The 26,407-nt window shown below is 41.7% G+C and overlaps 1 protein-coding gene across 1 annotated transcript in view; it reads right to left on the bottom strand.

The window, feature by feature from the left end:
- Ppm1l (protein phosphatase, Mg2+/Mn2+ dependent 1L) overlaps positions 1 to 24,657 on the bottom strand; it is a 353,958-nt gene extending 329,301 nt beyond the window's left edge. The window contains exon 1 of the mRNA XM_004652379.2: positions 24,140 to 24,657. Within this exon, the coding sequence (XP_004652436.1) occupies positions 24,140 to 24,538 (399 nt within the window). The 5' untranslated portion in view covers positions 24,539 to 24,657. The remainder of the gene's footprint in view (positions 1 to 24,139) is intronic.
- Between the last annotated feature and the right edge of the window lie 1,750 nt (positions 24,658 to 26,407).

Below are 26,407 nucleotides of genomic sequence, written 5' to 3'. Positions count from 1 at the left end.
TCATAGCACCCAGCACCAGTGACCAGAGCAGCAATCCAGTGACCCAACCAGTCTACTTGAACCCACAGTGCACCAAAGAGGGACCCAAGAAGGACCGCAGAACAACTGAGACCAAAATCATCCCAAAAGGTAGCTTGGATTACACCAGGTCAGTACCCATTAAATAAGCCTCGAATATAGGCTTGAATCAGAAGTGCTAATTGCACCTTCCCTATCAGGATAAATTACATGTTAAATCTGATGTATGGTTGGATTTGCCATTCTTAAATAAGCTATATTTTGGGCTTATTTAATGAATATGAATGAGAATAATGAGTATGAATGAGAATTTCAAGATATTAAAGACAATATGAAAAAATCAAACATAAGAATTCAGGGTATAGTAGACGGAGAAGAATTTCACTCCAAAGGCATAGCAGGCATTGTCAACAAAATCACAGAAGAAAACTTCCCCCAAACCAGGAAAGAGATACCAGTGCAGCTATAGGAATCCTTTAGAACACCAGACAGACAAAACCTGGAAAGAACCTCTCCTCTCCATATTATAATTAAGCTGCCAAACATACAAACCAAAGAAAATATATTAAAAGCAATTCAAGAGAAAAAAATCAACACACATACAAAGGACAGCAGATAACTCAACACAAATGTTAAAAGCCAGAAGGGCTGCAAGTGATGTATTCCAAGTTCTGAAAGATAACAACTGTCAATCAAGGTTACTTTATCCTGCAAAGCTATTTATTCAAATTGACAGAGAAATAAGGACATTCCACAACAAAATCAGGCTAAAGGAATATTTGAAGGCAAAATCAGCTCGACAGAAAATACTTAAAAGAATCCTTCATGCTGAAGAGAAAGGAAAGCACATATAAGGAACCTGGAGAAAAACAAAGCATACTCAAATACTAGATAATATAATACAGCAAAGGTCAAACTGGAAAAACTACAAAAAATGGCAAAAATAAATATATACCGTTCAATAATATCTTTTTTTCAATTAACAATTTCCATGATTATAAAAAATATCCCATGGTAATACCCTCCCTTCCCTACTTTCCCTTGTGAAACTCCATCATATCCCCTCCCCATCTCATTCAGTCTCTCTTTTATTTTGATGTCATGATCTTTTCCTCCTCTTTATGATGGTCATGTGTAGGTAGTGTCATGCACTATGAGGTCATGGATCCAGGCTATTTTGTAACTGGGGGAAGCACATTGTAACGAGTCCTCCCATTCCTTTGGCTCTTACATTCTTTCTGCCACCTCTTTCGCGTTAGAACCTGGGCCTTGTAAGGTATGACAGATATTACAGTACTGAGCACTCTGATCGCTACTTTCCAGCACCATAATATTTTCTGAGTCATCCTAAGGTCACTGCCATCTGAAAAGAGAAGATTCTCTACCACAAGCATTACTATAAGGGTATGAAAATTAAGAGAAGTACTTACTAGGCAGTTTAATAAGAATAGTATATACATTTAGCCAGACAACAGCAGATGTTACACCACTATGGCTCATGACTACCAGTTTGAAGTTTTCAGTATCAGCAATGTATTCCCTCCCATGGAGCAGGCCTCCAGTCCAATTAGAGGGCAGTTGGTTGCCACCATGACAGACATGCCACTATTGCACCCATTGGCTCATTTGGCATGGTTGGCCAAATATAAGGCTTGCAGTGTCCACTGTTGAGTATCTTCACTAGTGATTTCTCTTTCTCCCATTGAACTGCATTCAGAATGGCTTCTTCTAGTTTTCTGTCTGCTGGTCTACATGGAGGAGGTAATCAGCTCAGTTCCAGCATGATTTCTCAGTGGCCTCGCAGCCCAAGTATGTGGAGTCTTCAGCAACAGGGTATTACTATCTATTCCTGATGGGAAACCAAGGGCCTTGGAAATGGCCTATAATGTTTTGGGAGCATCAGAGACCTCCCTGGCCAACAACTCACTGGAAGTTAACCCATCCCTGGCACTGAAAATATTCAAGCAACAACCTATGGCTCCTGAGTGTTCCATTGTCCAAAAAAGTAGGATTCCATATGATTTATTCATATCTTCTTAGATTTTGATTAGCCCTCCCTCCACCTGTCCTTCACTTAATATCTTCCACTGACCTCACTTTGGGCCATTTTACCCCCATTAATCTATTCCTTTACTTACATGTATACAATACCATCCTATTAAGTAACCCCCTGCCTTCCTGTCTCTTCCCTTTATATTTCTTTTCTAGTTTACTAGCCTTTGCTACTGAGTTTTCTTCCTACTCACACAGAAGTCCAATAAACTCTAGCTAGGATCCACATAAGACAGAGAGAACTAGTGATGTTTGGCTTTCTGGGCCTGCGTTACCTCACTTAGTATAATCCTTTCCAGGTCCATCCATTTTCCTGCAAATTTCTTAAGTTCATTTTTCTTTACTGCTGAGTAGAACTCCACTGCATAAATGTGCCATATCTTCATTATCCACTCATCAGTTGACAAACATCTAGGCTGGTTCCATTTCCCAGCTATTGTGAATTGAGCAGCAATAAACATGGTTGAGCAAGTATCTCTAAGATAATGAGATGAGTCCTTAGGATATATGCCTAGGAGTGCTATAGCTGGGTCATATGGTATATCTATTTTTAGCTGTCTTAGGCACCTCCACACTGAGTTCCATAATGGATGGACCAGACTGCATTCCCACCAACAGTGTAGAAGGGTTCCTCTTTCTCTGCATCCTTGCCGGCATTTTTGGTCATTTGTTTTCATGATGGTGGCCAATCTGACAGGAGTGAGATGGAATCTCAAGGTAGTTTTAAATGTATTTCCCTGGTGGCTAGGGATGAAGAACATGTTTTAGATGCTTATATGCGCTAACAGTTTGCTAGTAGAGTCTTTAGGGTCCTTTATGTATAGAATCATGTCATCTGCAAATAATGATAACTTGATCTCTTCCTTTCCAATTTGTATCCCTTTTATATGTGTCTGTTGCCTTACAGCTATGGGTAAGACATCCAGTACTATATTAAATAAAAGTGGAAACAGTGGACACCCTTGTCTTGTTCCTCATTTTAGTGGTAAAGCTTCAAGTTTTTCTCCATTTAGTATTATGTTGCCTGTAGGCTTGTCATGAATAGCTTTTATTATGTTGAGCTGTATTCCTTCTATTCACAGTCTCACTAGGACTTTTATCATGAAGGGATGCTGGATTTTGACAAATGCTTTCTCTGTATCTAATGAGATGATCATGTGATTTTTGACCTTCAGTCCATTTATATAATGTATTACATTTATTAATTTGCATATGGTGAGCATCCCTGCATCTCTGGGATAAAGCCTAGTAGGTCAGGGTGGATGAACTTTCTGATATATTCTTGTATTCTGTCGGCAAATGTTTTGTTGAGAATTTTTATATCTAAGTTCATGAGGGAGATTGTTCTTTAATTTTCTTTTTTGGTTCAATCTTTGCCTCATTTTGGTATCAGGGTGATGCCAGCATCATAGAAGGAGTTTGGTAGGATTCCTTCTTTTTCTATTTTTTGGAAAAGCTTAAGAAGCAATGGTGTTAGTTCTTCTCTAAAGGTTTGGTAAAGTTCGCCAGTGAATCCATCTGGGCCTGAAGGTCTGGTAAAGTTCACCAGTGAATCCATCTGAACCTGGACTTTTTTGAGTTGGGAGATTTTTGATAACTGCTTGGATCTCCATACTTGTTATAGGTCTATTTAAGTGATTAATCTCATCTTGATTTAATTTAGGTAGGTCATATAAGTCAAGGAAATCATCCATTTCTTTCAGATTTTCATACTTAGTGGAGTATATGTTTTTATAGTATGTCCCTATGATTTTTTTTAAATTTCTACGGTATCTGTTGTGATGCTGCCTTTTTAATCTCCAATTTTATTAATTTGTGTCTCTTCTCTCTTTCTTTTGGTCAGATTTGCTACGAGTTTATCAATCTTGTTTATCCTTTCAAAGAACCAATTCCTTGTTTCATTGATTCTTTGGATTTTGGGGGGGGCGTTCTATTTCTTGAATTTCTGCCCTAATCTTTATTAGTTCTTCCCATCTACTGATTTTTGGTTGCCTTGTTCTTCTTTTTCTAAGGCTTTAAGGTGAAGCATTAGGTCCTTTACTTGAAACCTTTCTAATTTCTTAATATAAGCACTTAAAGCCTAAATTTACCTCTTAGGCCTGCCTTCATTGTGTCCCAATGGTTTTGGTATGTTGTGTTCTCATTATCATATGACTCTATGAATTTTTTGATTTCCTTCTTGATTTCTTCGTGGACCCATTCATCATTTAGTAGTGTATTGTTTGGTTTCCATGATTTTGTGCATGCTCTATAGCTTTTATTGCTATTGACTAGTAGTTTGATTGCACTGTGGTCAGATAGAATGCAAGGAATTATTTCCATTTTCCTGTATTTGTTAAGATTTGCTTTGTATCCTAATATATGGTCTATCTTAGAGAATGTTCCATGTGCTGCTAAAAAGAATGTATATTCTGCAGCATTGGGATGAAATGTCCTGTATATATCTGTTAGGTCCATTCCTTCCATGACCTCATTTAATCCAGATGCCTCTGTATTTTTTCTTGAGATGACCTGTCAATTCATGAGAGTGAGATGTTGAAGTCACCCACTACCACTGTGTATGGTGTTTTCTGTGACATTACTTCTAATAGCATTTGTTTGATGAATTTGGGAGCCCCTATGTTAGGTGCATATATGTTTAGGATTGTAATGTCCTCCTGTTGGACTTTGCCTTTAATCAATATAAAGTGACCTTCCTTATCTTTCTTAACTAATGTTGGATGGAAGTCTACCTTGTCAGATATTAGGAGAGCAAACCCTGCTTGTTTTCTAGGCCCATTTGCTTGCAACACCGTTCTCCAACCTTTCACCCTAAGATAGTATCCATCCTTGGTAGAAAGGTGAGTTTCTTGGATACAACAAATTGAAGGATCCTGCTTTTTAACGCAGTCTACAAACCTATGTCTTTTGGTTGGGGCATTAAGGCCGTTGATATTAAGAGTTTTTATTGAAAGGTATTTATTTATTTTTGCCATTTTTTTGTAGTTCTTCCAGTTTTACTTTTGTTCTCTTGTGTTAACTAGTATTTCAGTAGTGTTTGTTTTTTCCAGTTTCCTTATATGTATGTTTTCCATTCTCTTCAGCATGGAGGATTCTTTTAAGGATTTTCTGTTGATCTGGGTTTGTCTTCAAATATTCCTTTAGTCTGCTTTTGTCATGGAATCTCCTTATTTCTCCATCTATTTGAATGGATAGCTTTGCAGGATAATGTAACCTTGGTTGGCAGTGGTTATCTTTCAGAATTTAGAATACATCACTCGAAGCCTTTCTGGGTTTTAAAGTTTGTGTTGAGTAATTTGCTGTGATCCTGATGGGCTTGCCTTTGTAGGTAACTTGATTTTTCTTTCTAGCTGCTTTCAATATATTTTCTTTGGTTTGTGTTTGATAGTTTGATTATAATATGGTAAGGAGAGGTTCTTTCCAGGTTTTGTCTGTTTGGTGTTCTAAAGGATTCCTGTATATGCATGGCACCTCTTTACCAATTTGAGGGAAGTTTTCTTCTATGACTTTGTTGAAAATGCCTACTATGCTTTTGGAGTGGAATTTTTCTCCTTCTACTATATCCTGAATTCTTATGTTTGACCCTTTCATAGTGTCCCGAATATCTTGAAATTCCTATTCATACTTTTCTATTAGTTTGTCTTTCTCTTTGTTGGACTGTATTAGATAGGCCACATGGTCTTTTAGCTTAGATATTCTGTTCTCTCCTTCATCCATTCTACTGGTGAGATTTTCTACAGAGTTTTTATTTCATTAAATGTGTTTTTCATTGCTAGTAATTCTGACTTGTTTTTCATTATTTCTATTTCCTTAATTATGTCTTTATTGACCTCTTTATTTCATTAAATTGGTGTTCTATGTCTTCTTTGATTCCTTTGATTTCCCCTTTCATTCCTTTGATTTCTTCTTTGACTTCTTTGAGCATATTTATAATCACTCTTTTTAAATCTTTTTTAGGCATTTCCTCTAACTCATTCTCACTGAAAGTCATTTCTGATGTATTAATACTTTTTAGATTCTAAAATTTAACTAAACAATGTACACTTTCAATGAAAAACAGTATACAGTATTTATGCAAGAGTAGGTATTATGACAACCAGATCATCTAACTGTACCCCACACCCTTGATCCTGACAACAAGGAGGTTAAGATTTCTGGTCTATTGAGGGTTCCAAGTCAGCTTGTGACCAAGTGAGACCCTTTCCTAATGTATAACAGAAGAGGAAACAAAGCCACTATAAATCAAGAAGCAACAAATAACAAGCCCAAAATACAGCTTATTTAAAAATGGCAAATCTGACCATCCATCAGATTTAACATATAATTTATCCTGATATAGAAGGTGCAATTAGCACTTCCAGTTTCAGGCCTATATACCAGGTTTATGTGGTGGGTACTGACCTGGTGTAATCCCAGTTACCTTTTGGGATGATTTTGGTCTCAGTTATGCTGCGCTCCTGCTTGGGTTCCTCTCTGGTGGGCTGTGGGTTCAAGTCGGCTGACTGAGTTGTTGGATCGCTGCTCTGGTCACTGGTGGTGGGTCCTGTGATCTCCCTTCCCCAGGTCTATGGTGCTTGCTGGCACTTGTGCTGGAGGTGGAGTAGGAGAGGCTGTTGCTGGTGGCTCTAGTTCTCTCAATGGTCTACAGGATTCTCTACCTCGTGATCTGCTCCTCTATTGTTTTCTGCAGTTCTCCACATTTCTTGAGTTTGGGAAGAGCTCCAGTGTGAGTGGAAAATCCCCTCCCCTGGCTTTTCCTGCGGCTTGAGCCGAGTCTGGCAGCTGTGGCCCCATGGACCTGGTGCCTACACTACAGAGCCATAGGAACAAAAACAGCATAGTACTGGCACAAAAGCAGATATGTAGAACAATGGAACCGGATAGAGGACCCAGATGCAAGTGCAGGTAGCTATAGCCACCTTATATTTAATAAAAATGCCAAAAATACTCATTGGAGAAAAGACAGCCTCTTCAGCAAATGGTGCTGGGGAAACTGGATATTTATCTTTAGAAAGATGAAAATAGATTCTTCTCTCTCTCCATGCACAAGAATTAAGTCAAAGTGGTTTAAAGACCTTAACATCAGAACTGAAACTCTGAAACTGCTAGAGGAAAAAGTGGGGAAACCCTTCAACATCTTGGTCTTGGCAAAGACTTTCTGAATATAACACCAATTGCTCAAGCAATAAAGCCACAGACTAACCACTGGGACCTCATGAAATTACAAAGATTTTGTACAGCAAAGGACACCTTGAATGAGCAAAGAGGCAACCTACTGAATGGGAAAAGAATCTTTGCCAGCTTTACATCTGATAAAGGATTAATATCTAGGATATGCAAAGAACTCTAAAAATTAAGTAATAAGAAATCAAACAAGCCAATTAAAAATGGGCTATGGAACTAAATAGAGAATTCTCAAAAGAAAAAACACAGATGGCATATGAACATCTAATAAAATGTTCTACATCCCTAGTCATCAGGGAAAGGCAAATTAAAACTACATTGAGATTCCATCTCACTCCTGTCAGATTGGCTACTACCATGAAAACAAATGACCATAAATGCTGGCAAGGATGCTGAGAAAGAGGAACCCTGCTATATTGTTGGTAGTAATGCAATCTGGTCCAACCATTGTGTAAACCAGTGTGGAAGTTCCTAAGACAGCTGAAAATAGATACCATATGACCCAGCGACAGAACTCCTAGGCATATATCCTAAGGACTCATCTCACTACCTTTGAGATACTTGCTCAACCATGTTTATTACTGCTCAATTCACAATAGCTGGGAAATGGAACCAGCCTAGGATGTCCCTCAACTGATGAGTGGATAATGAAGATATGGCACATTTATACAATGGAGTTCTACTCAGCAGTAAAGAAAAATGAACTTAAGAAATTTGCAAGAAAATGGATGGACCCAAAAAGGATTATATTAAGTGAGATAACCCAGGCCCAGAAAGTCAAACATCACATGTTCTCTCTCTTATGTGGATCCTAGCTATAGATGATTGGACTTCTGTTGAGTAGGAAGAAAACTCAGTAGCAGAGGCCAGTAAACTATAAAGGAGATACAAAGGGACTAGAAAGGAAAGGAGGAGAGTACTTAATAAGATGGTATTGTATATATGTAAGTAGAAGAATAGATTAATGGGGGTGGAAAGGCCTAAGTGAGGTCAGGGGAAGAGACTGAGTAAAGGAAAGGTGGAAGGATGGCTAATCAAAATCTAAGAGGATACAAATAAATCATATGGAAACCTACAACAGGGGTAGTCATGAGCCCTAGGGGTGCTCTCTGGCTAAATGTATATACTATGCTTATCAACCTGCCCAGTAAGTACTTCTTTTAATGTTCACACCCATATATTAGTGCAACTCTCACTTTTGGTTAGAGAACCTTCTCTTTTCAGATGTCAGTGACCTTGGGATGACTCAGAAGGCACTATGGTGCTGAGAAGAAATGACAGAGGAGTGCTCAGCACTGAAATGTCTCTATTATACCTTCCAAGGCTCAGGGTCCGTTGCGGAAGAGAAGGCAGAAAGAATGTAAAAGCCAAAGGAAGAGTAGGACTCCTTACAACGTGCTCCTCCAGACACAAAATGGCCTGGATATCCATGTCCCCACAGTGCCTGACACTACCTACACAAGACCATAATAGAAGGTGAAAGATCATGACAACAAAATAAAAGAGAGACTGATTGGGGGGGGAGGAGACATGATGGAGTTGTTGTTTCAAAGGGGAAAGTGGGGGGGGGGAGGAGATTACCATAGGATATTGTTTACAATCATGGTGGTTGTTAATAAAAAATAAAGTAATTTAAAAATTAAGCTATGGGCTAAAAAGAAAAAATAGAAGCACTGTACATACATAAAGTAGAACATGCATCTGGAGTTCATTTGCACAGCAAGAGGTTCTGGCATGCTCATAGCAGCTTTGAGCTGGAGAAATGACTCTGGTTAAAAACACTTGCAGCTTAAGCACGAGAGCTTATAGGGGTAGAGACCATCGAAGTACAATTCCAACCAAACCCACATAAAGAGCTGAATTTGGCCATGCAAGTCTGTAATCCCAGTCCTCAGCCAGAGATTAAAAAATTGCTGGGGCTCCCTGACCGACAAAGGCTCTAGGTTGACAGAGACCATGTCTCAAGGAAATACAAGGATGAGCGATAAGAGAGCAATACCAGACATTCTCCTCTGGCCTCTGCAGGCATGTGCATGGCACATACACACACACACACACACACACACACACACACACACACACACACACATGCATACACCCCACACTTTACTAATGAGAATTATTAGCTGCTTTGTCTCATGCTTAGATAAAACCAAAACTAAACATTTGCCAGAAGACATCAGGCCTTAACATGCCAGAGTAGACACTCAGTAAAACTGCCAAGAAGACAGAAGAAAGGTCAGAATGCCCAACTGGTCTCTCTTTTGAAATAAGCAGAGTATAAAATTCCCCCAGGCCTCAACCCGTAGGCAAAAGAGCAGCAGCAAATATAAACTTATCTGTGTATTTATGAGTATAAATTACCAGGCTAGGAGCCCATCTCTGTATTCCCATCTGGTATCAAAGCTATGGCTGGTTCTTAGATTAAAAATAATGCATCCAATATGGCATTATCATTATCTTACTAAAATTGACTTTTAAAATAATCAGGATAAATTAATCTTGCTCCTAAATCCAAAACCTCATATGCCTATTTTGTTTTCTATGTTTAAAACTGAGTCTAAATTTTCTCAAAGTGATCATATAAGGAAATATATGTGTTCTTTTAAAAAATGCCAGAGCCAGGTGCAGTGACTGATGCCTATAATCTCAGCAGTCAAGAGGCTAAGGTAGAAGGATCTCCATGATCCTTCAATGGAATGCTGAGTGAATTCTAGGTCTGCCTGGGATAGGGTGAGACCCTGCCTCAAAAAAAAAAAAAAAAAGAAAGAAAGAAAAAAAAAAGATTTTTACAAAAAAAGCACCCAGGGCTAGAAAGATGGTTCAGGAAAGAATGCTTACCATGCAAGCATGAGGGCCTGAGTTTGTTCCTTGCACCTACCACAGTCCTGTGGGAAGCAGAAACCAGAGAAATCTCTGGGGCTTACCGGTCAGTCAGTCTGACTGAACATAGCAGCTCAAGGTTCAGTGAGAGACTCCATCTCAAGGAACTACACAAATGAGCAATAGAAGACACTGGATATGCTCCTCTGGCTGCTGCATATGTGCACAACAGGGTCCTCCCATCTGTTCACACAAGTGAATACACCACACACCCCATACCATCCATAGCACACAAACATATGCTAGAAAAACAACAATATGTGGCTGAAGACATGGCTTGATGGTTAAAGTGCTTGCCTATAAAGGCTGATAGCCTGGGTTCAATTCCCCAGTACCTACATAAAGCCAGATGCACCAAATGGCACATATATCTGGAGTTTGTATTCAGTGTCAGAAGGTCCTAACATGCCCATACTCTCATTCACTCCTCTTTTTCTCTTGTTCTCTCCCCACCCCTTGCAAATAAAAATGTTGAAAAGGCCTATAGCTATCTCAAAATATTCCTCACTTAATTAATGTAGAAGTTAAATATAATGAAATGGTACCATTCACAAATCTATACAAATTCAACATATTCCTTTATATTACTTAAAAAACTATAATTGTATGTATAAGCGTATATTTTACATACACATGCTTTATTCACCACACATTACTTTGGCTATCAACACATATAACTATATAATAGGTGCAAAATTATGTGTGCTGTTCTTTATAGGCACTTTGAAGAATCTTTTAAGGGAAATTTTGACTAGACATGATTTTGCCTTTTATGCCAGCCTATGACCCAGTCCTACTCAGCATACTCTTTAAAAAGCAACCACAGTTTTCATAAAAGACAGGTAGTAGGAATTAGGGCAAGAAATTTATGCATAGGAAATCCCAGATAAAATAAGGACAGGAGGATGGCAGGAGTATAGCTCAGTGGTAGAGCACTTGTGTAATATGTGTAAGGGCCTAGGTTTTGTCCTGAGCATTGTAAAAAACATTTTTAATAAAATTAATACAACCTTTATCAAAAATTACAGATATGCCAGGACATGATAATTGCATACCACCCTTTCCAGACTTTCCAACCTCTTATACCCCTCCCTATCTCAGCCCTCCAAAAACAATATAAGCAATTATAATCTTCCAGAAATTCATCTTTGGCCACAAATAGATTGTAATATTTTTTTTAATTTATTTATTTGAGAATGACAGACAGAGAGAAAGACAGATAGAGGGAGAGAGAGAGAATGGGTGCGCCAGGGCTTCCAGCCTCTGCAAACAAACTCCAGACGCGTGCGCCCCCTCGTGCATCTGGCTAACGTGGGACCTGGGGAACCAAGCCTCGAACCGGGGTCCTTAGGCTTCACAGGCAAGCGCTTCACCGCTAAGCCATCTCTCCAGCCCTGTAATATTTTTAAATAACAAAGTACATGGTATCTAATAATTAAGGAATCAAAATTCTACTGAACTTGACCTACAGATTCAACCAAGAAACAGTAAAATAGAGATAACAGCCAAGAGAAAAATGTCTGTAATAGATCTGCATTCATTATTTTCTACTGAATTAGCAGTCCTCTATCAGAGAAAATCAAAAAATAAACTTAACTGTTCTATACTCAGATCCCTCCTTATTGCTAGTTTACAGAGGAAAGAGGGAAAACCTGATGTTGAAAACTACTTTTCAGGGCCAGATGTGATGGTACTTATATGTAATCCTGGTGCTCAGTAGGCTGAGGCAAAAGGATGGAGAACTTGAAGGCAGCCCTGGACTACATAGTGAATTCAAGGCCAACCAGACTGAAACCCCATCTTCAAAACCAAATGGGAGGAAGGGAGAGAAGGAAAGAAAATCATTCCTAAGCTAATCCAAAAATAAGATTCTTCCCTTTTTGAAGGCCTCTAAGTTGGGACTGGAGAAATGGCTCAGAAGCTAACGCACTTGCCTAGAAAGCCTAAGGATCCAGGTTCAATTCCCCAGCAACACCATAAAGCCAGATGCACAAAGTGGCACATATGTCTGGAGTTCGTTTGCAGTGACTAGAGACCCTGGCATGCCCATTCTCTCTCTGCCTATTGCTCTCTTTCTTTCTCTCTCTCAAACAAATAAATAAATAATAATATTAAAGGCCTCTAAGTGGACTTTTTTTTTTTTTTTTTTTTTTTTTTTTTTTGGTTTTTCAAGGTAGGGTCTCACTCTAGCCCAGGCTGACCTGGAATTCACTATGTAGTCTCGGGGTGGCCTCAAACTACAGCAATCCTCCTACCTCTGCCTCCCAAGTGCTGGGATTAAAGGCGTGTACCACCATGCCTGGCCTAAGTGGATTTCTTGTCATGCCTATGTTATGCATTATTCCAATGACAGAACATAGACTACTCCATACTACCCTCTCTAAGCCCCTTCTCTCCTAGTGACCTACTCAACAACCATTCCCTTTCTCCACATGCCCTCCAGAGCTGGCTGGGCTCCACCCCAGATGCAAAGTCAATTATGAAGGGTCAGCACTTATCATACAGGAGAAATATTTGAGGCCTGCCTGGTCAGATTCCCATGGCTAAGTCATGATTTAGTCATGGACATGGGACACGAACTTGGTCCAAGTTATATGAAGAGCACTTTCTAGGAAGTCCTCCCTCCAGCTGAAAGAACACAGGGTAGGCGCAGTTTCTTTTACTTGTGGCTAGGTGTAGTTGTTCAAAGATGGCTAAAGCAATTCCAAGTACCACACCTTACAAGTCAGGAAAACAAGAGCCTTGACTGCTTGATCAAAGCCCACTGATGGGACTTTGATTATGTGAGATAACTGAATGAGGGCACTTCTACTTTAATTTTCTGTCACTTGCAATCAAAAACTTGCAAATAACTCACCATCGAAATACATAGCTAGAACTTGCCCTCTAAAACTGGGTATATTAAACAAAATCTGAAAAACTGGAAGAGGTATGTCCTTTCTTGTCAAGCTTACACTTTAAACAAAGGAACTGTTACCTGTTAATATTCTGTCTTTGGTAAAAATTACTTTGCATCTCTGTTCTTGTTAAGCTTTTTTGATTGACAATTCTCATATATGTGCCCAGTGTATTTTGATCACTGACTTCTCCCATTACCTTCTCTTGTCCTCTCTCCTCCATCCTCTGCAACTGAACACCTTTTCCTTTCCAACTAGTCCCCTTCTACTCTGATGTCTTTGTTTTTTGACCCTCCTTCATCATACATGATGGTACACTGATGGGCCCGATATTGAACAGATCTTGTACAAGTAATGACAGTAGCTGTGAGGTCATGAGTGTAATGCCTACCTTATGTCCAGAAGACAACATTCCAAAGCATCCACCCCATTCTCTGACTCTTACATTCTTTCTGCCCCATCTTCTGCAATGTTCCCTGTGCCCTGAAGGGCATGGTAGACATACCTCATTTAGAGCTGTGGTATCTCCTTTTTTGAGATGCATGCGTACTTCTCCCATAAATCTGACAGGAGTGGAAATTAATTATACCAGTCTTTCTGACTTAAAAAATGGTAATAGACTACTCAATTTATCTTTCTCTATTGAAGCCAGTCTAGGAAAAATAGCCTTAAACCAGAGGGAGTTTGTTCACACATTAAAAAGCAGGGTGTTGTGGCACATGCCTTTAATCCCAGCACTTTAGAGACAAAGGTAGGAGGATTGCTGTGAGTTTGAGGCGATTCTGAGTCTACACAGTGAAATCTAGGTCAGCCTGGACTAGAGTTAGACCCTACCTCAAGAAAAAAAAGAACAAAAAACCCTGACAGAAAGAGAAAAGAAAATCTCTAGGGACAATGTCTCTAGATGAAAGTCTTTAAAAATAGGCATTTTGTGTAGTTACGAAGGCTTTTCACTATATTTGGATTACATGACAATTCAAAACTCCCTACTGGACCTATCTAAAGAGAAAATTTATCTTCTTTCTAAACTGAAATTTAGAAAACTAACCATTAAAAATAGATTTTAAAAAGCCAGGCATGGTGGTGCACACCTTTAATCCCAGCACTTGGGAGGCAGACGTAGGAGGATCGCCCTGAGTTCCAGGCCACCCTGAGAATGCAGAGTGAATTCCAGGTCAGCCTGGGCTAGAGTAAGACCCTACCTCAAAAAAACAAAAAAAAGATAAAAACTTCCTAATCCCAAACTGAGTAATCATATTTGTCATTTACCTAAGCAAACCAGTTATGTTATGGAAATTCACTTCATTAATCTGAGAGGCAAAAAATATATATAATTTTCCTAGAATTTTAATTTATTGACCAGAAAATATCTGATCACTAATTTAACTGAAAGTTAATTGAGTTAAGTAAAAAGACAGGTGAGAGATGGGGGATATAGCTCAGTAGTAGAGTGCTTGTTTACCAAGCAAAGAGACAGGGATAGAAATATACATTAAAAAGGATGTAGGCCTGGAGAGATGGCTTAGTGGTTAAGTGCTTGCCTGTGAAGCCTAAGGACCCCGGTTCAAGGCTCAATTCCCTAGGACCCACGTTAGCCAGATGCACAAGGGGGGTTCACGCGTCTGGAGTTTGTTTTCAGTGGCTGGAAGCCCTGGCGCACCCATTCTGTCTGTCTATCTGCCTCCTTTCTCTCTCTCTCTCTCACACACTCTCAAATAAATAAATAAATAAAAATTAAAAAAAAAAAACAAAAAGAAAAGACAAAAAAAAGGATGTATATAGCTGGGCATAGTAACAGATGCCTCCAATCCCAGCACTCAGGAGGCAGAGGTAGAAGGATCGCTGTGAGTTGAAGGTCAGCCTCAGACTACATAGTGAGTTCCAGGTCAGCCTGGGCTACAACGAGATCCTACCCTGAAAAAACACACAAAACAAAAAAGGAATGTATATAGTCTTATTACAGATTAAAAACAGTTTCAACCCAATGGCAGTTCTATAGCTAAGGGAATTTTTTAATGTTTTAGATTAACAACTGGAAGAGTAGTGTTAAATATAGTTTCTCCCTTTGACAGTATAGAGCACTAAACTTCCATTGACACTTACAATGACCAAAATCTGGAATATTGACTTTGAGAAGCAAATGCAGATAAGTATTCATTTATTCAGGGAAGGTACATTTTTGCTGACTTTTTATGTAATGCATTACTGGCTTTTGATTTAGCAATTAAGACTCATAGATCCAGCAGGTGCTCACATAAGAATGGACAAGAAGGGCTGGAGAGATGGCTTAGTGGTTAAGTGCTTGCCGGTGAAGCCTAAGGACCCCGGTTCGAGGCTCGATTCCCCAGGACCCACATTAGCCAGATACACAAGGCGTGCATGCATCTGGAGTTCATTTGCAGTGGCCGGAGGCCCTGGTGTGCCCATATTCATTCTCTCTCTCTCTCTCTCTCTCTCTCTCTCTCTCTCTCTCAAATAAATAAATGAACAAAAAAATTTAAAAAAAAGAATGGACAAGAAGGAGATAATATGTATGGCAAGTTTAAAATGGATGGTATGGTGTTTCTAAATTATAGAATCATATGCATGGCTTGGGAGCAGACAGTTCTGTACACATAGCATCTCTCTGGATGGGACAGGTGTTCACTGCACACATGTCATACTAATGCCTATGATGGCTCCACCTGGCTTTCAGGATCTTCACTCAGTAGCACAAAGACATCCCCTACTCCCACACCCTTGTCTTCTAGGAAGGGAGGAAGATAAGCAGTCTCATTCTTAATACTCAGCTACCAATGTACTCTCTTTATAAAAGAGGTGGAGGCAGATCAGGTTTTGTTCAATGGGGTCCTATCCCCAAGAAATAGAGAAATGGAAAACTAAAAAATACCTCTAGAGAGAGGATATGATTAAGTCTTATAGGATCATTTATTAGAAGTAAAGAATTACGTCTTCACCCCAAATCCAGTTTTGTCATAGCACAGACTTCCACTTCATTGAAAAGGTATCAGCTACGAATATCTGGACCAGGTACCACTTATCAATATGCATAATTTACCACATGAATATTTGCTAAAAACATTTACCTACAGCTATAAAAGTTATTAGATCCTATTAACAATTTAAAAAATAATGGCTTCCTCTGATTACCCAAGCTTGGCCTTTGACAACTAATGCTAAAAATAGATTATAACCAGCCCCCACCAAAACTTGGGTATGGCTTAGTACTGGCTGACAGAATAACATATTCAATACCTTCTGGAATGGAAACTACTTCAGTCAAACTAAATGTAGCAGCTTGGTATTATAAACAATTTCTGCTATGTAAAATTATCAATAAAATATATACTACTCTAGTCCTTAACAAGAAAAATAAACCATCTGTGCTACAGTAAAAAGAGAAACCATGCAAACACAGACTCCTGCATATCTATCCTAAATTCAAGCCTATGGAACTTCAAAGTAAATAAAATAGAAATCCTTTCTATTACTATAAAGGCCTACACTGATAACTTCTATGCAAGTTTTTCATAGACCAACATGCAAAAATAGTAGTAGTTCTCTGTAATGGGACAGAGATAATGCTAAAAAAAAAACTGAGGTTATGTGAGACTACTATTTGAACCTGCTCTAACCACTGATCCCAACCTTTGTATAACAAGAGGACTTTCCTACACAATTATAAGATCTATCGAGGCTTTCAACAACATATTTCATAGGAACATCATAGTCATATACAAAATTCAAAGTACTACTATGCAAAATAAGAAGACAAGAACAATATCCATATAACAATATCCTCAGTATTTTACTGCCCAAATTCAGATACTGATAACACAGGCTTTGGAAACACCTCAGTCTTCCAGATAGACTGAAGGAACAGGACTAAAGCAAAGAGCTTTACACCATTCCTTGGCTCAAAAATATCTGGTGTTCTCCACTAACCACAGAAGACAGCCAAAGATCCTTAAATAGCTTTCAACATCAATACCAACAAAGCTTCCAATGCATCTCCCATTCTCCCTGCCTATGTATCCCCAACTCCCAGGCAATGGCTCCTCCATCTTGAGTACTAGAACACAGGTGTATTTTGCCATCATATGTCATATGATCAATAATAAGTTTAAATTCTGAAACTTGTTAATTTTATTTCTTTTATTTTAGAGACAGAGAGAGAGAATAAGAATTCGCATACCAGGGCCTTAGGCACTACAATAGAACTCCAGATTCTTATGCTACCTAGTGGGCAAGTGTGACCTTGCATTTGCCTCACCTTTGTGCATCTGGCTAATGTGGGATCTGGAGAGTAGAACATGGGTCCTTAAGCTTCCCAGGCAAGTGCCTTAACTGCTAAGAAGGCTCTTCAGCCCAATTTTATTTTTTAAACTAATTTGCGAGGTGTAGTGGCATGTTCCTGAAGTCTCAGCTACCCAGGAGTTTGAGGCAAGAGGAATGCTTGAATCTACAAGTTCAAAGTCAGCCTTAGCAACATAATGAGGTCTACCCTCAAAAACTAAATGACAACAAAAACTAGGATAGATATTTATTCCTATAATGCCTAAACATTACACATTTGCCTTCATTACAAATGGGCAGGGAGCTAAGCATCTCGTTCAATGGAACACTATGTACTTAACATACACAAACCCTGTGTTGTGGTTTGGATATGAAATATTCCATGAAGACTCAGATGTTGAGGGTTTGGTCCCCAGCTGTTAGCACCACTGAGAGGTGACTGGATTATAAGTGTGCTGATTAGTGCATCAATGAACTCATAGCTGAATGGGCTATTGAGCACAGTTGAAGGGAGCAGCTCAGTAGGAACATGCCCTTGACGGATATATCTTGCTCCATATCTTCTTGTGCTCTGCTTCCTGGATGCTGTGAGGTAGAGAGCTTTCTTCCATCATGTCCCTCTGCCATATTATTTCGGGTTTGCCACAGGCCTAAAGCAATGAAGCCAGCTGACCATGGATAAAGGCCTCTGAAACTGTGAGCTAAAATAAGTCTTCATTTATTTAAGTTGCTTTGTTAGGGATTTTGTCACAGCAACTTAATGTGACTAAAACCCATTCCAAATCAGGATTTTTCAGAAATCAGGATCATTCAGCACCCCTCCCCTGCAAAGGGAGCAAACAGTTTGCCATCTTCAAACTATGCAACACAATTAAATGTTATGAGCCACTCATAAATGCAAGAGGAAGCTGAAGCAAGGGGATCATGAGCTTTGAGGCCAGCCTGGACTACATAGTAAGGCCTTGTCTCAAAAATTAAAAAAAAAAAATCAAGAGTGGAGGTCAGAGGGACTCTGGAAGACTGTTATTCATAACAAACCTCTTACGCAAAATGGCAGTATAAGTTAATAAATGCAAATGCCAGAAGAAGCAAGAGTACCAGGTAGAGGTCTAAGTACTCAGCTCCTTGCAGACCTAGATTCACCATAGATGTATTTAAGATAGATGTTGCCAGCACATGGCTTTCTTTAATACCAGTACTCAGGGGGCAGAGGAAGGAAGACTGCCATGAGATTGAGGTCAGCCTGAGACTACATAATGAATTCCAGGTCAGCCTGGGCTAGAGTGAGACCCTATCTCAAAAAAAAAGAATGTTATTCTATCTTAACTGAAATATAGATGTTTCATACACTACTAACCTTTGAGATTCTAAATAAAGTTTTATATGCATGTCTATTTTCTGAAATATATGTCTTTATAATGTTCTCAAAGGAAAGCATGGCTCAAGACAAGTTAAGAACCACTGGTCTAAAGATGAAGCCCACATACATGGACCCTTCAGGCATGCCTCCCCATGCAGAGTTTCTCCTGAACTGTTCAACCTAAAAGACTGCACCCTCTAACAAGCACTTGAAGTACACTCTGCTCTGGTATGAAATATGCAATTTTTCAAGCTATGTCAATGCTCAAGATAACCTTTAATACACTAATGGGACTAGAGAGATGGCTCAGTGGTTAATTGTACTTGCTTGCAAAGCTTGGGCAGCTGGAGTTCAATTCCCCAGTATCCATGTAAAGCCAGATACACAACGTGGTATATACACCTGGAGTTCATTTGCAGCTGCATGAAGCCCTGGTGCACCCATTTTCTGTCCTTTCTCTCTCTCCTCTTTCTCTCTCTCTCTCTCTCTCTCTCAAATAAATAAATACTTAATATAGTAATATCCATTAGCATACAGAACATATAATCATCCATTCATCTAGCATATCTCAGACATAAAATTGGCAAAAGGGTCGCAAATGATCGGTGATTTTTCTTCTACAACACTTTTATAAAACAAAAAGTCTTTTACTTGGAAATAAAAATTACAAGTAAGCACATACCAAGTCATTTTCCTAGATAAACATTATTTTTGAACTTTAAAACTAAAACTCTATATAAATTGACACCATGGAAGCTTCCTACTTTTTAATCTTATGTTAAATAAAATCACAGTTACTTCCATGGCTTTGGATACATGTCTAGACATCTGCCCAAAGTATGGTAGCTAAGATTTCTTAAAGGCCCAACAGCATCAAACAGCATTGAGTCAAGAAGCTGACTCATAGGACCATAGAGCATTGAGTCAAGAAGCTGGCCCTTAGGACCATACAGCATTGAGTCAAGAAGCTGGCCCATAGGACCATAGAGCATCAAGTGAAGATGCTGGCCCATAGGACCATAGAGCAGAGTCAAGAAGATGGCCATTAGGACCACAGAACATTGAGTCAAGAAGCTGGCCCATAGGACCATAGAGCATCAAGTCAAGAATCTGGCCCATAGGACCATAGAGCATCGGGTGAAGATGCTGGCCCATAGGACCATAGAGCATCCAGTGAAGAAGCTGACCCATAGGACCAAAGAGCATCGAGTGAAAATACTGGCCCATAGGACCATAGAGCATCGAGTGAAGATACTGGCCCATAGGACCATAGAGCATCGGGTGAAGATGCTGGCCCACAGGACCATAGAGCACCAAGTGAAGAAGCTGACCCATAGGACCAAAGAGCATCAAGTGAAGATACTGGCCCATAGGACCATAGAGCATCGAGTGAAGATGCTGGCCCATAGGACCATAGAGCATCCAGTGAAGAAACTGGCCCTTACAACCATAGAGCATTGAGTCAAGAAGCTGGCCCTTAGGACCATAGAGCATTGAGTCAAGAAGCTGACTCATAGGACCACAGAGCATTGAGTCAAGAAGGTGGCCCTTAGGACCATACAGCATCGAGTCAAGAAGCTGGTCCTTTGGACCATAAAGCATTGAGTCAAGAAGCTGACCCTTAGGACCATACAGCATTGAGTCAAGAAGCTGGCCCATAGGATCATAGAGCATTGATTCAAGAAGCTGGCCCCTTGGACCATAGAGCATTGAGTCAAGAAGCTGAGTTAGGCAATGAGAAGTTTATCAGAAATTAAAACAGCCGGGCGTGGCAGCGCATGCCTTTAATCCCAGCACTTGGGAGGCAGAGATAGGAGGATCACTGTGAGCTCAAGGCCACCCTGGACTACATAGTGAATTCCAGGTCAGCCTTGGCTAGAGTGAGACCCTACCTCGGAAAAAAAAAAAAAAAAAAAAAAAAAAAAAAAAAGAAAGAAATTAATATTCAATGAATTAATATTCAATGAATTAATTACTGTTGGATCTTTCTAGTGATTAATGTTGTGACACCATAGATAGTCTCCCTGAATACTGTTGCCACATGTAGCAGACTTCCAGCTCCCTGAATTTTCTTCTTCCAATAACCTTCTCACCATTAAGTACTCCTCTAGACACACACAGCATAATAAAATACCTTAAATGCACTATTATCTCCATTGTTTTAGGAAAGATATCCCCAGATAAATCTGTAAAACAATCAGTCCAAGATCACAGCCAGCATAAGGCACAGCAGGAATTGAAAACCAGATCTCAAGTCAAATGTCTAAAACCCCAGCACTGGTGAGGCTAAGGAAAGAGGACTGAGTTTGAGGCCAGCCTGGACTACACAGTCGTACCCTGTTCAACTAACAAAGTCCATCATTTTAATTTTACAGTAAATGATGCTTTTATGGTGTTTATTCCTCAGTGCCCCCACCTCCTAGTCTGATAACTGTGTTCCCACTAAGTATACCACAGCTGTGAATTTTGGTATAAGGGTCTATCCCTCTCAGTAAACTGAAATTTACTAAGAGCAGAAGTGATATGCAGTCATTCTTACATCCCTAAAATGGTATCTATGTAGGTAAATATTCTATCAGTGTGTCCAGTGGTTTAATACGAAAACTAACAAAGGCCTCAAATTAACTAGCCTGAGGAAGGTCATAAGTTCTTTAGCCACTAGAATCTCATCAAAAAAATAAAATGGGGATAAAAACAATGGGATAAAGTGAATATGAAAATGAAATGGACATACACTGATACTTGGGCTCCCATCTAGATATAAACAGCACTACAATTAGGCCATCTTATCAATGTGGATTATTACAAATAAAATTCAAGTACTCATTTATCCTTTGTGCATGTATGTTACACACACAAATAATAGCTCAGAAAAACCTTTCCTAAAGGATATAGCTATCAACAGTGCCAAAATTCAAACAGTGGCACCCTCCTCTGGCGAATGTTAAAGAAGCTGACAATACAAAAGATAAGCACTACATGGTGAGGTTTTCTTCTACTGATACATTAAGAAAGAATGAAAAAAAAAAGTCAAGAGAGAAATAACTCAATAGTATTTGTTGTTATCACACTTCCAATAGCAACTATATCACTCTCAAAACACCTTCTTATTTTGCCCAAAAACAAAGCCAAATTAATGAACTGGCTGAGTGTGATAAGAAGTTAGAGAGAAAATAACTACTCTATTTTTCAAGGTACTGGTAATTCTTTTGCAAATAACAAGTATTTTGACATAAGACACAATTAAATGCATTCCATAGTTGGGCTAAGTAAAAAGGATCATCTTTTCATTTATCATTTTTAAAATGTAATGAGCTCTAGACTGAAATTAACAAAAGCATTTCTTGCCACTTTTTCTCAATGACATATTTTCCTCAAATAGTATTGGAATTTATTAGTCTGAAACCTCTTTTGAGTCTACAGCTTTCAGGTCATGGAAAATCAAATTTTTTAATGTGTTTTAATCATCCAATCATATGTGAATATGCAAAACATGCCAATACATCATGCTTAGACAAACCCAAACTTTTATGATATTGATATCACACTGAAACTTTTAAAAGTGTGCTTTCTAACACTGGAATCAGATAACCAGCCAATAGTTTTAATATAAAAATACGTTAAAGGGCTGGAGAGATGGCTTAGCAGAGGCTCCATTCCCCAGGACCCATGTTAGCCAGATGCACAAGGGGAAGCACTCATCTGGAGTTCATTTGCAGCAGCTGGAGGCCCTAGCTTGCCCATTTTCTTTCTCTCTCTCTTTCTCCCTCCCTCCCTCCCTCCCTCCCTTCCTCCCTCTCTCTCTCTCTCTCTCTCTCTCTGCCGCTCTCAAATAAATAAAAATAAATATTTTTAAGATACATAAGAAATAAAAGCTGGATTACAAATGAATCTTAGCTTTCATGCCCCTTGATGACTCTAGGCACATAAATTAAAATAAAATGAAATACACACGTTCTGACTCATGTCAAAGAAACAGATCAGTCATACTGGCAACCTTGCCATTCAGGTATGTTTTTGACTAGTATGCAGTGTCTCTTCTCTCTTTTCATCTACCCTAGGGTCATGGAAAGAATCCTGTTCCACACAAAAATTACAATTAGTGAGAAACTTCCATTCTTAAATGCAGATTATAAATAATCTAGGGTGACGAAAAATAGAAAAACTGGCTTCAGCTTTATCAGGAAGTTTTCTTACTGTTTGTCAATTTTCTGAAAAATCATTCTACAGGGCAAGAAGGCACAGTACCATGCAGATTGTGGGAGGAGAGTGTACTGAAGATAGCCAATTGAAAGCTTTCTCAATGTTTACCCAAAATCAGGGCCAAATTAGAAGTAAATGCCTGAAGAATGATGGTCCCTGTAGTTCACTACTGCCTGCTGGGGACTAGAGGGCAGAAAAAGTGGTTGGGAGGTGAGAGAGGGTGAAAAGGAAGAGTTAAGGGTGAGAAAGTATCCTGAGAGAGACAGACAGAAAAGCGTAAAGCAATAAAACTTTTACAAACTAACCAACCGAAACAGATATAATGTCTCTAGAGTGACATTTAACACTCAGTTTCCAAGGCTCAAGGACAGGAGCCAACATTCACAAGACCAGGAAACCTGCGCCCCAGCATAGAAAGCGGGCAGGCGTCACAGAAACGTGTGAGAAAAACCTAAACTGGCATAAAGTGGCCATGAGCTACATCTTGCGTTCCCATATAAGTCCCAAACAAAGGTGAATAGAAGCAAGGAGCCATCTGCGCCCCAAGGTGGTCAAGGCGCATGGAAGGTACGGCCTCCGCCTGCTTTGCGGACAGACACCTCCGCAAAGGCCAAGCGACAGCGTGGTCCCACAGTGATTCACCTAAAGCCCACCACCAGAGAGGCACTACTGCCTGTCTAGCGGCTCGGGGTGAACCAGCAAAGTTGACCGAGTTGGGACGCAGTACAGCGTAGCCCTGGGGTTTTTTCCTAAAGGGAGGACGACTGAAGGAGTCGCTTCCCTCACCTTCACTGAGTCTCACTCTGCCCTGCAGACTCAGTGTGTTTCCCTAGGGATGCATCGAAGACTGAGTTCCTACTGCAAGGCTAATTTGGCCTGAAACTCTAGAATCCAGGCATGAGGCTGGAGGCTAAAGTTCACTGGAAATACTATTAGCTCTCCCCCAACACACACACACACACACACACACACACACACACACAAATCTCAGTTATTGAAATGACACGAAATGTGCAGAATGTCTCTTTGCTAAATAGGAGCCTCGTGCCCAAAAGATCCTCCAGCAGGATTTTTGACAACTTGAGTGGCATCTGTCCAGGCACCTGGTAATCACCACGCCCCTCTCATCCAAGTCCTACTCCGCCACGCACGCACGCGACGCCCCGTTGGTTGTTTACACAACACCACACACACACACACACACACACACACACACACGCACACACGCACACACGGTAACTCCTACCTCGCCGCCGTGCCCATCGAAGATCCCGAAGATGGACGGGTGCGTCTTGTTGGCCAAATCCGTGAGAACTTCGAAGCGATCCTCCATGTGGTCTCTCCGGCCCTGGATGGAGTACACCGCCACGTTGTGGCTCTTGAACTCCCAGGTCTTGGAAAACTCGGCCTCCAGCACGTCAAGTCCTCCAAGTCGATCGTTCTGCATAATCTCGGCTACCTTGCCCTTCACCATCTTCACGGCGTCGCGGCTGGACTTGACGATGGTCTTCACTTCGTCGGTGTGGAAGAAGTAACTCCACAGCGCCAAGCTGATGCATAGCAGGAAAAGCGTCTCGGGTCTCAGCAAGAAGTAGCGCATGATGCGACCGAGCAGAGACAGCAAAGTCATTGTATCCTCTATCATTTATTAGCCCTGGAGCCCCAACCACCAGCAGCGACGCGCGCCCCGAAGGCTCGCGGGGTTCGGGGCACTGCGGGGGACAGCCCGCCGGGAAGGAGGCAGAGCGGTAGGCAGCCCGGGTGCCAGCGGGATGCGCGCGGGGCCGGGCAGTTGGAACCTCCGGCAGCTGCGAACCCGCACGGGGCGCGCAGGCAGTTTCCCCTTCGGTGTGCCCGCCTCGGCGGCCCCGAGGCCCGCGCCCGCCGCTCTCCCGCCCGCGCTCTTTGTGAGACCGCAGCGACGGCGGCGGCCGCGCGAGCCCGGCGGGGTGACGGCAGTCCAGGGAAAGTTGCGCCGGGGAGGGCCCGCTAAGCGGAGAGCGCGAGGGAGGCGCTGAGGCGGCGGGGCGGGGCGCGGCCCCTCCGGGGGTACCGTACCCTCGCGGTTCCGGGGAGCGAGCGGCAGGTGCGGAGGCGCAGGGCGCCCGGGCGAAGGTGGCAACGTCCCCTCGGTCGCCGCTGCGGGGGAGCGCGGAGACAGCCGAGGGCGGCGATTCCTTCACACACAGACTCACACACACTCGCACCCTGGGGACCCAGACAATAAAAGTTTTGCGGTAGCCTGGGCAGAAGCGGGGAGACACGGAACCCGGCGACGCAGCACGGTTGGCGCGGAGCCGCAGGCGGTCGGCCGGGCTCTGCCAGCCTCTCTCTTTCTCTGGCACCTCGCGGCTCGGCTGGGCTCGGCTCGGCTCGGCTACTCTCGGCGGTGCTCGCTCGCGCGCTCCCTCCGGGTGCCCCGGCTCGCCCCGCGCGCTCCCGCCCGCCCCGCCTCGCCCCGCCCCGCCCCTGGAGCGGCGGTTCGACCCCCGAGGTTCTCCCACCCCGCGAGGAAGCTGAGGAAGCGCGGGGCGGACCTAGCGAGCTGGGAGCGGGTGGAATGCGGTCAGTCCGCAGCCTAGCTCTTGCAGGTAGTCTCTGCCTTTTGTGCGGCCGTCCAGGGACAGTGTAATAATGGCCGAGGTAGGCTGAGCGTCGGTTTCTTTGGAGCAGAGAGCTGCGCGTGAACGTTCCCCCCTCCGACAAGTGGAACAGTGGCGCGGTCCGCGCCGCGCCGGGCATATGGCGAGCGAGAAGGGACGCACTTCTTCCGAGCTCGCAAAACGAGACTGGTAGTTTTGGCTACTGGCAGTGGCCTCGGTGTTTAGCAACCGCGGCCTACGGGGATTTATGGAGACCGGAAGCCGACCTGGGATCCCGCAGTTTTCTCCCTCCTAGAACATCCGAATGGGAGGACGTGCCTCCGCGTGCAGGGTCTGTGAATATAACGCGGGGAGGGCGAAGAAGGGCTGAGCTCAGCAACCGCAAAGGCACTTCCTAGTCACAGCCTTTCCTGGGCGCGTCAGGGGGCGACGCTGGGAGGACCTGTGTGTGCCGCGGATTCATCCGAGTTTGAAAGTCCCCGGGAGGCTGCCAGGTGGCAGCCGCCTCCTCAGTTGTCGCTGAAGGCCCAGTAAGCCTAGGTGGTCTGTCTGAGGAAGAGTGCCAGCTTCCTGGTGCCATCTACGATAACGAAAAGGGAGCCTTGAAAATGAGAATCGGCGTAAGAAAACAACAATGGGCAACTGGACTTTGAATACCAAACCAGTGAAGTCCAAGGGAAAATGCTACCCCTGTCCAGGAAGAACGGTGCTGATCTGCTTGTGCGAGCTGCTGAATGAGAGACTGGAGGCCGCCTCATCCCCGCCCAGCCAGTGCCTAGCACCCCAACCACTTTTGCCTTATTTGATCTCTTTGGTTTTAAATTGAAAAAAAAAAAAAAAAGACCATACACCAAAAAAGAATGGTTATGTGTGAGTTCCACTTTTTCCTTTGTATTCCCATAACTGCTATT

This window comes from Jaculus jaculus, chromosome 11, assembly GCF_020740685.1.
Source record: "Jaculus jaculus isolate mJacJac1 chromosome 11, mJacJac1.mat.Y.cur, whole genome shotgun sequence".
Lineage (NCBI taxonomy): Eukaryota > Metazoa > Chordata > Mammalia > Rodentia > Dipodidae > Jaculus > Jaculus jaculus.
The sequence above is the reverse complement of the archived record's forward strand: the minus strand, read 5'-3'. Positions and strand labels throughout refer to the sequence as shown.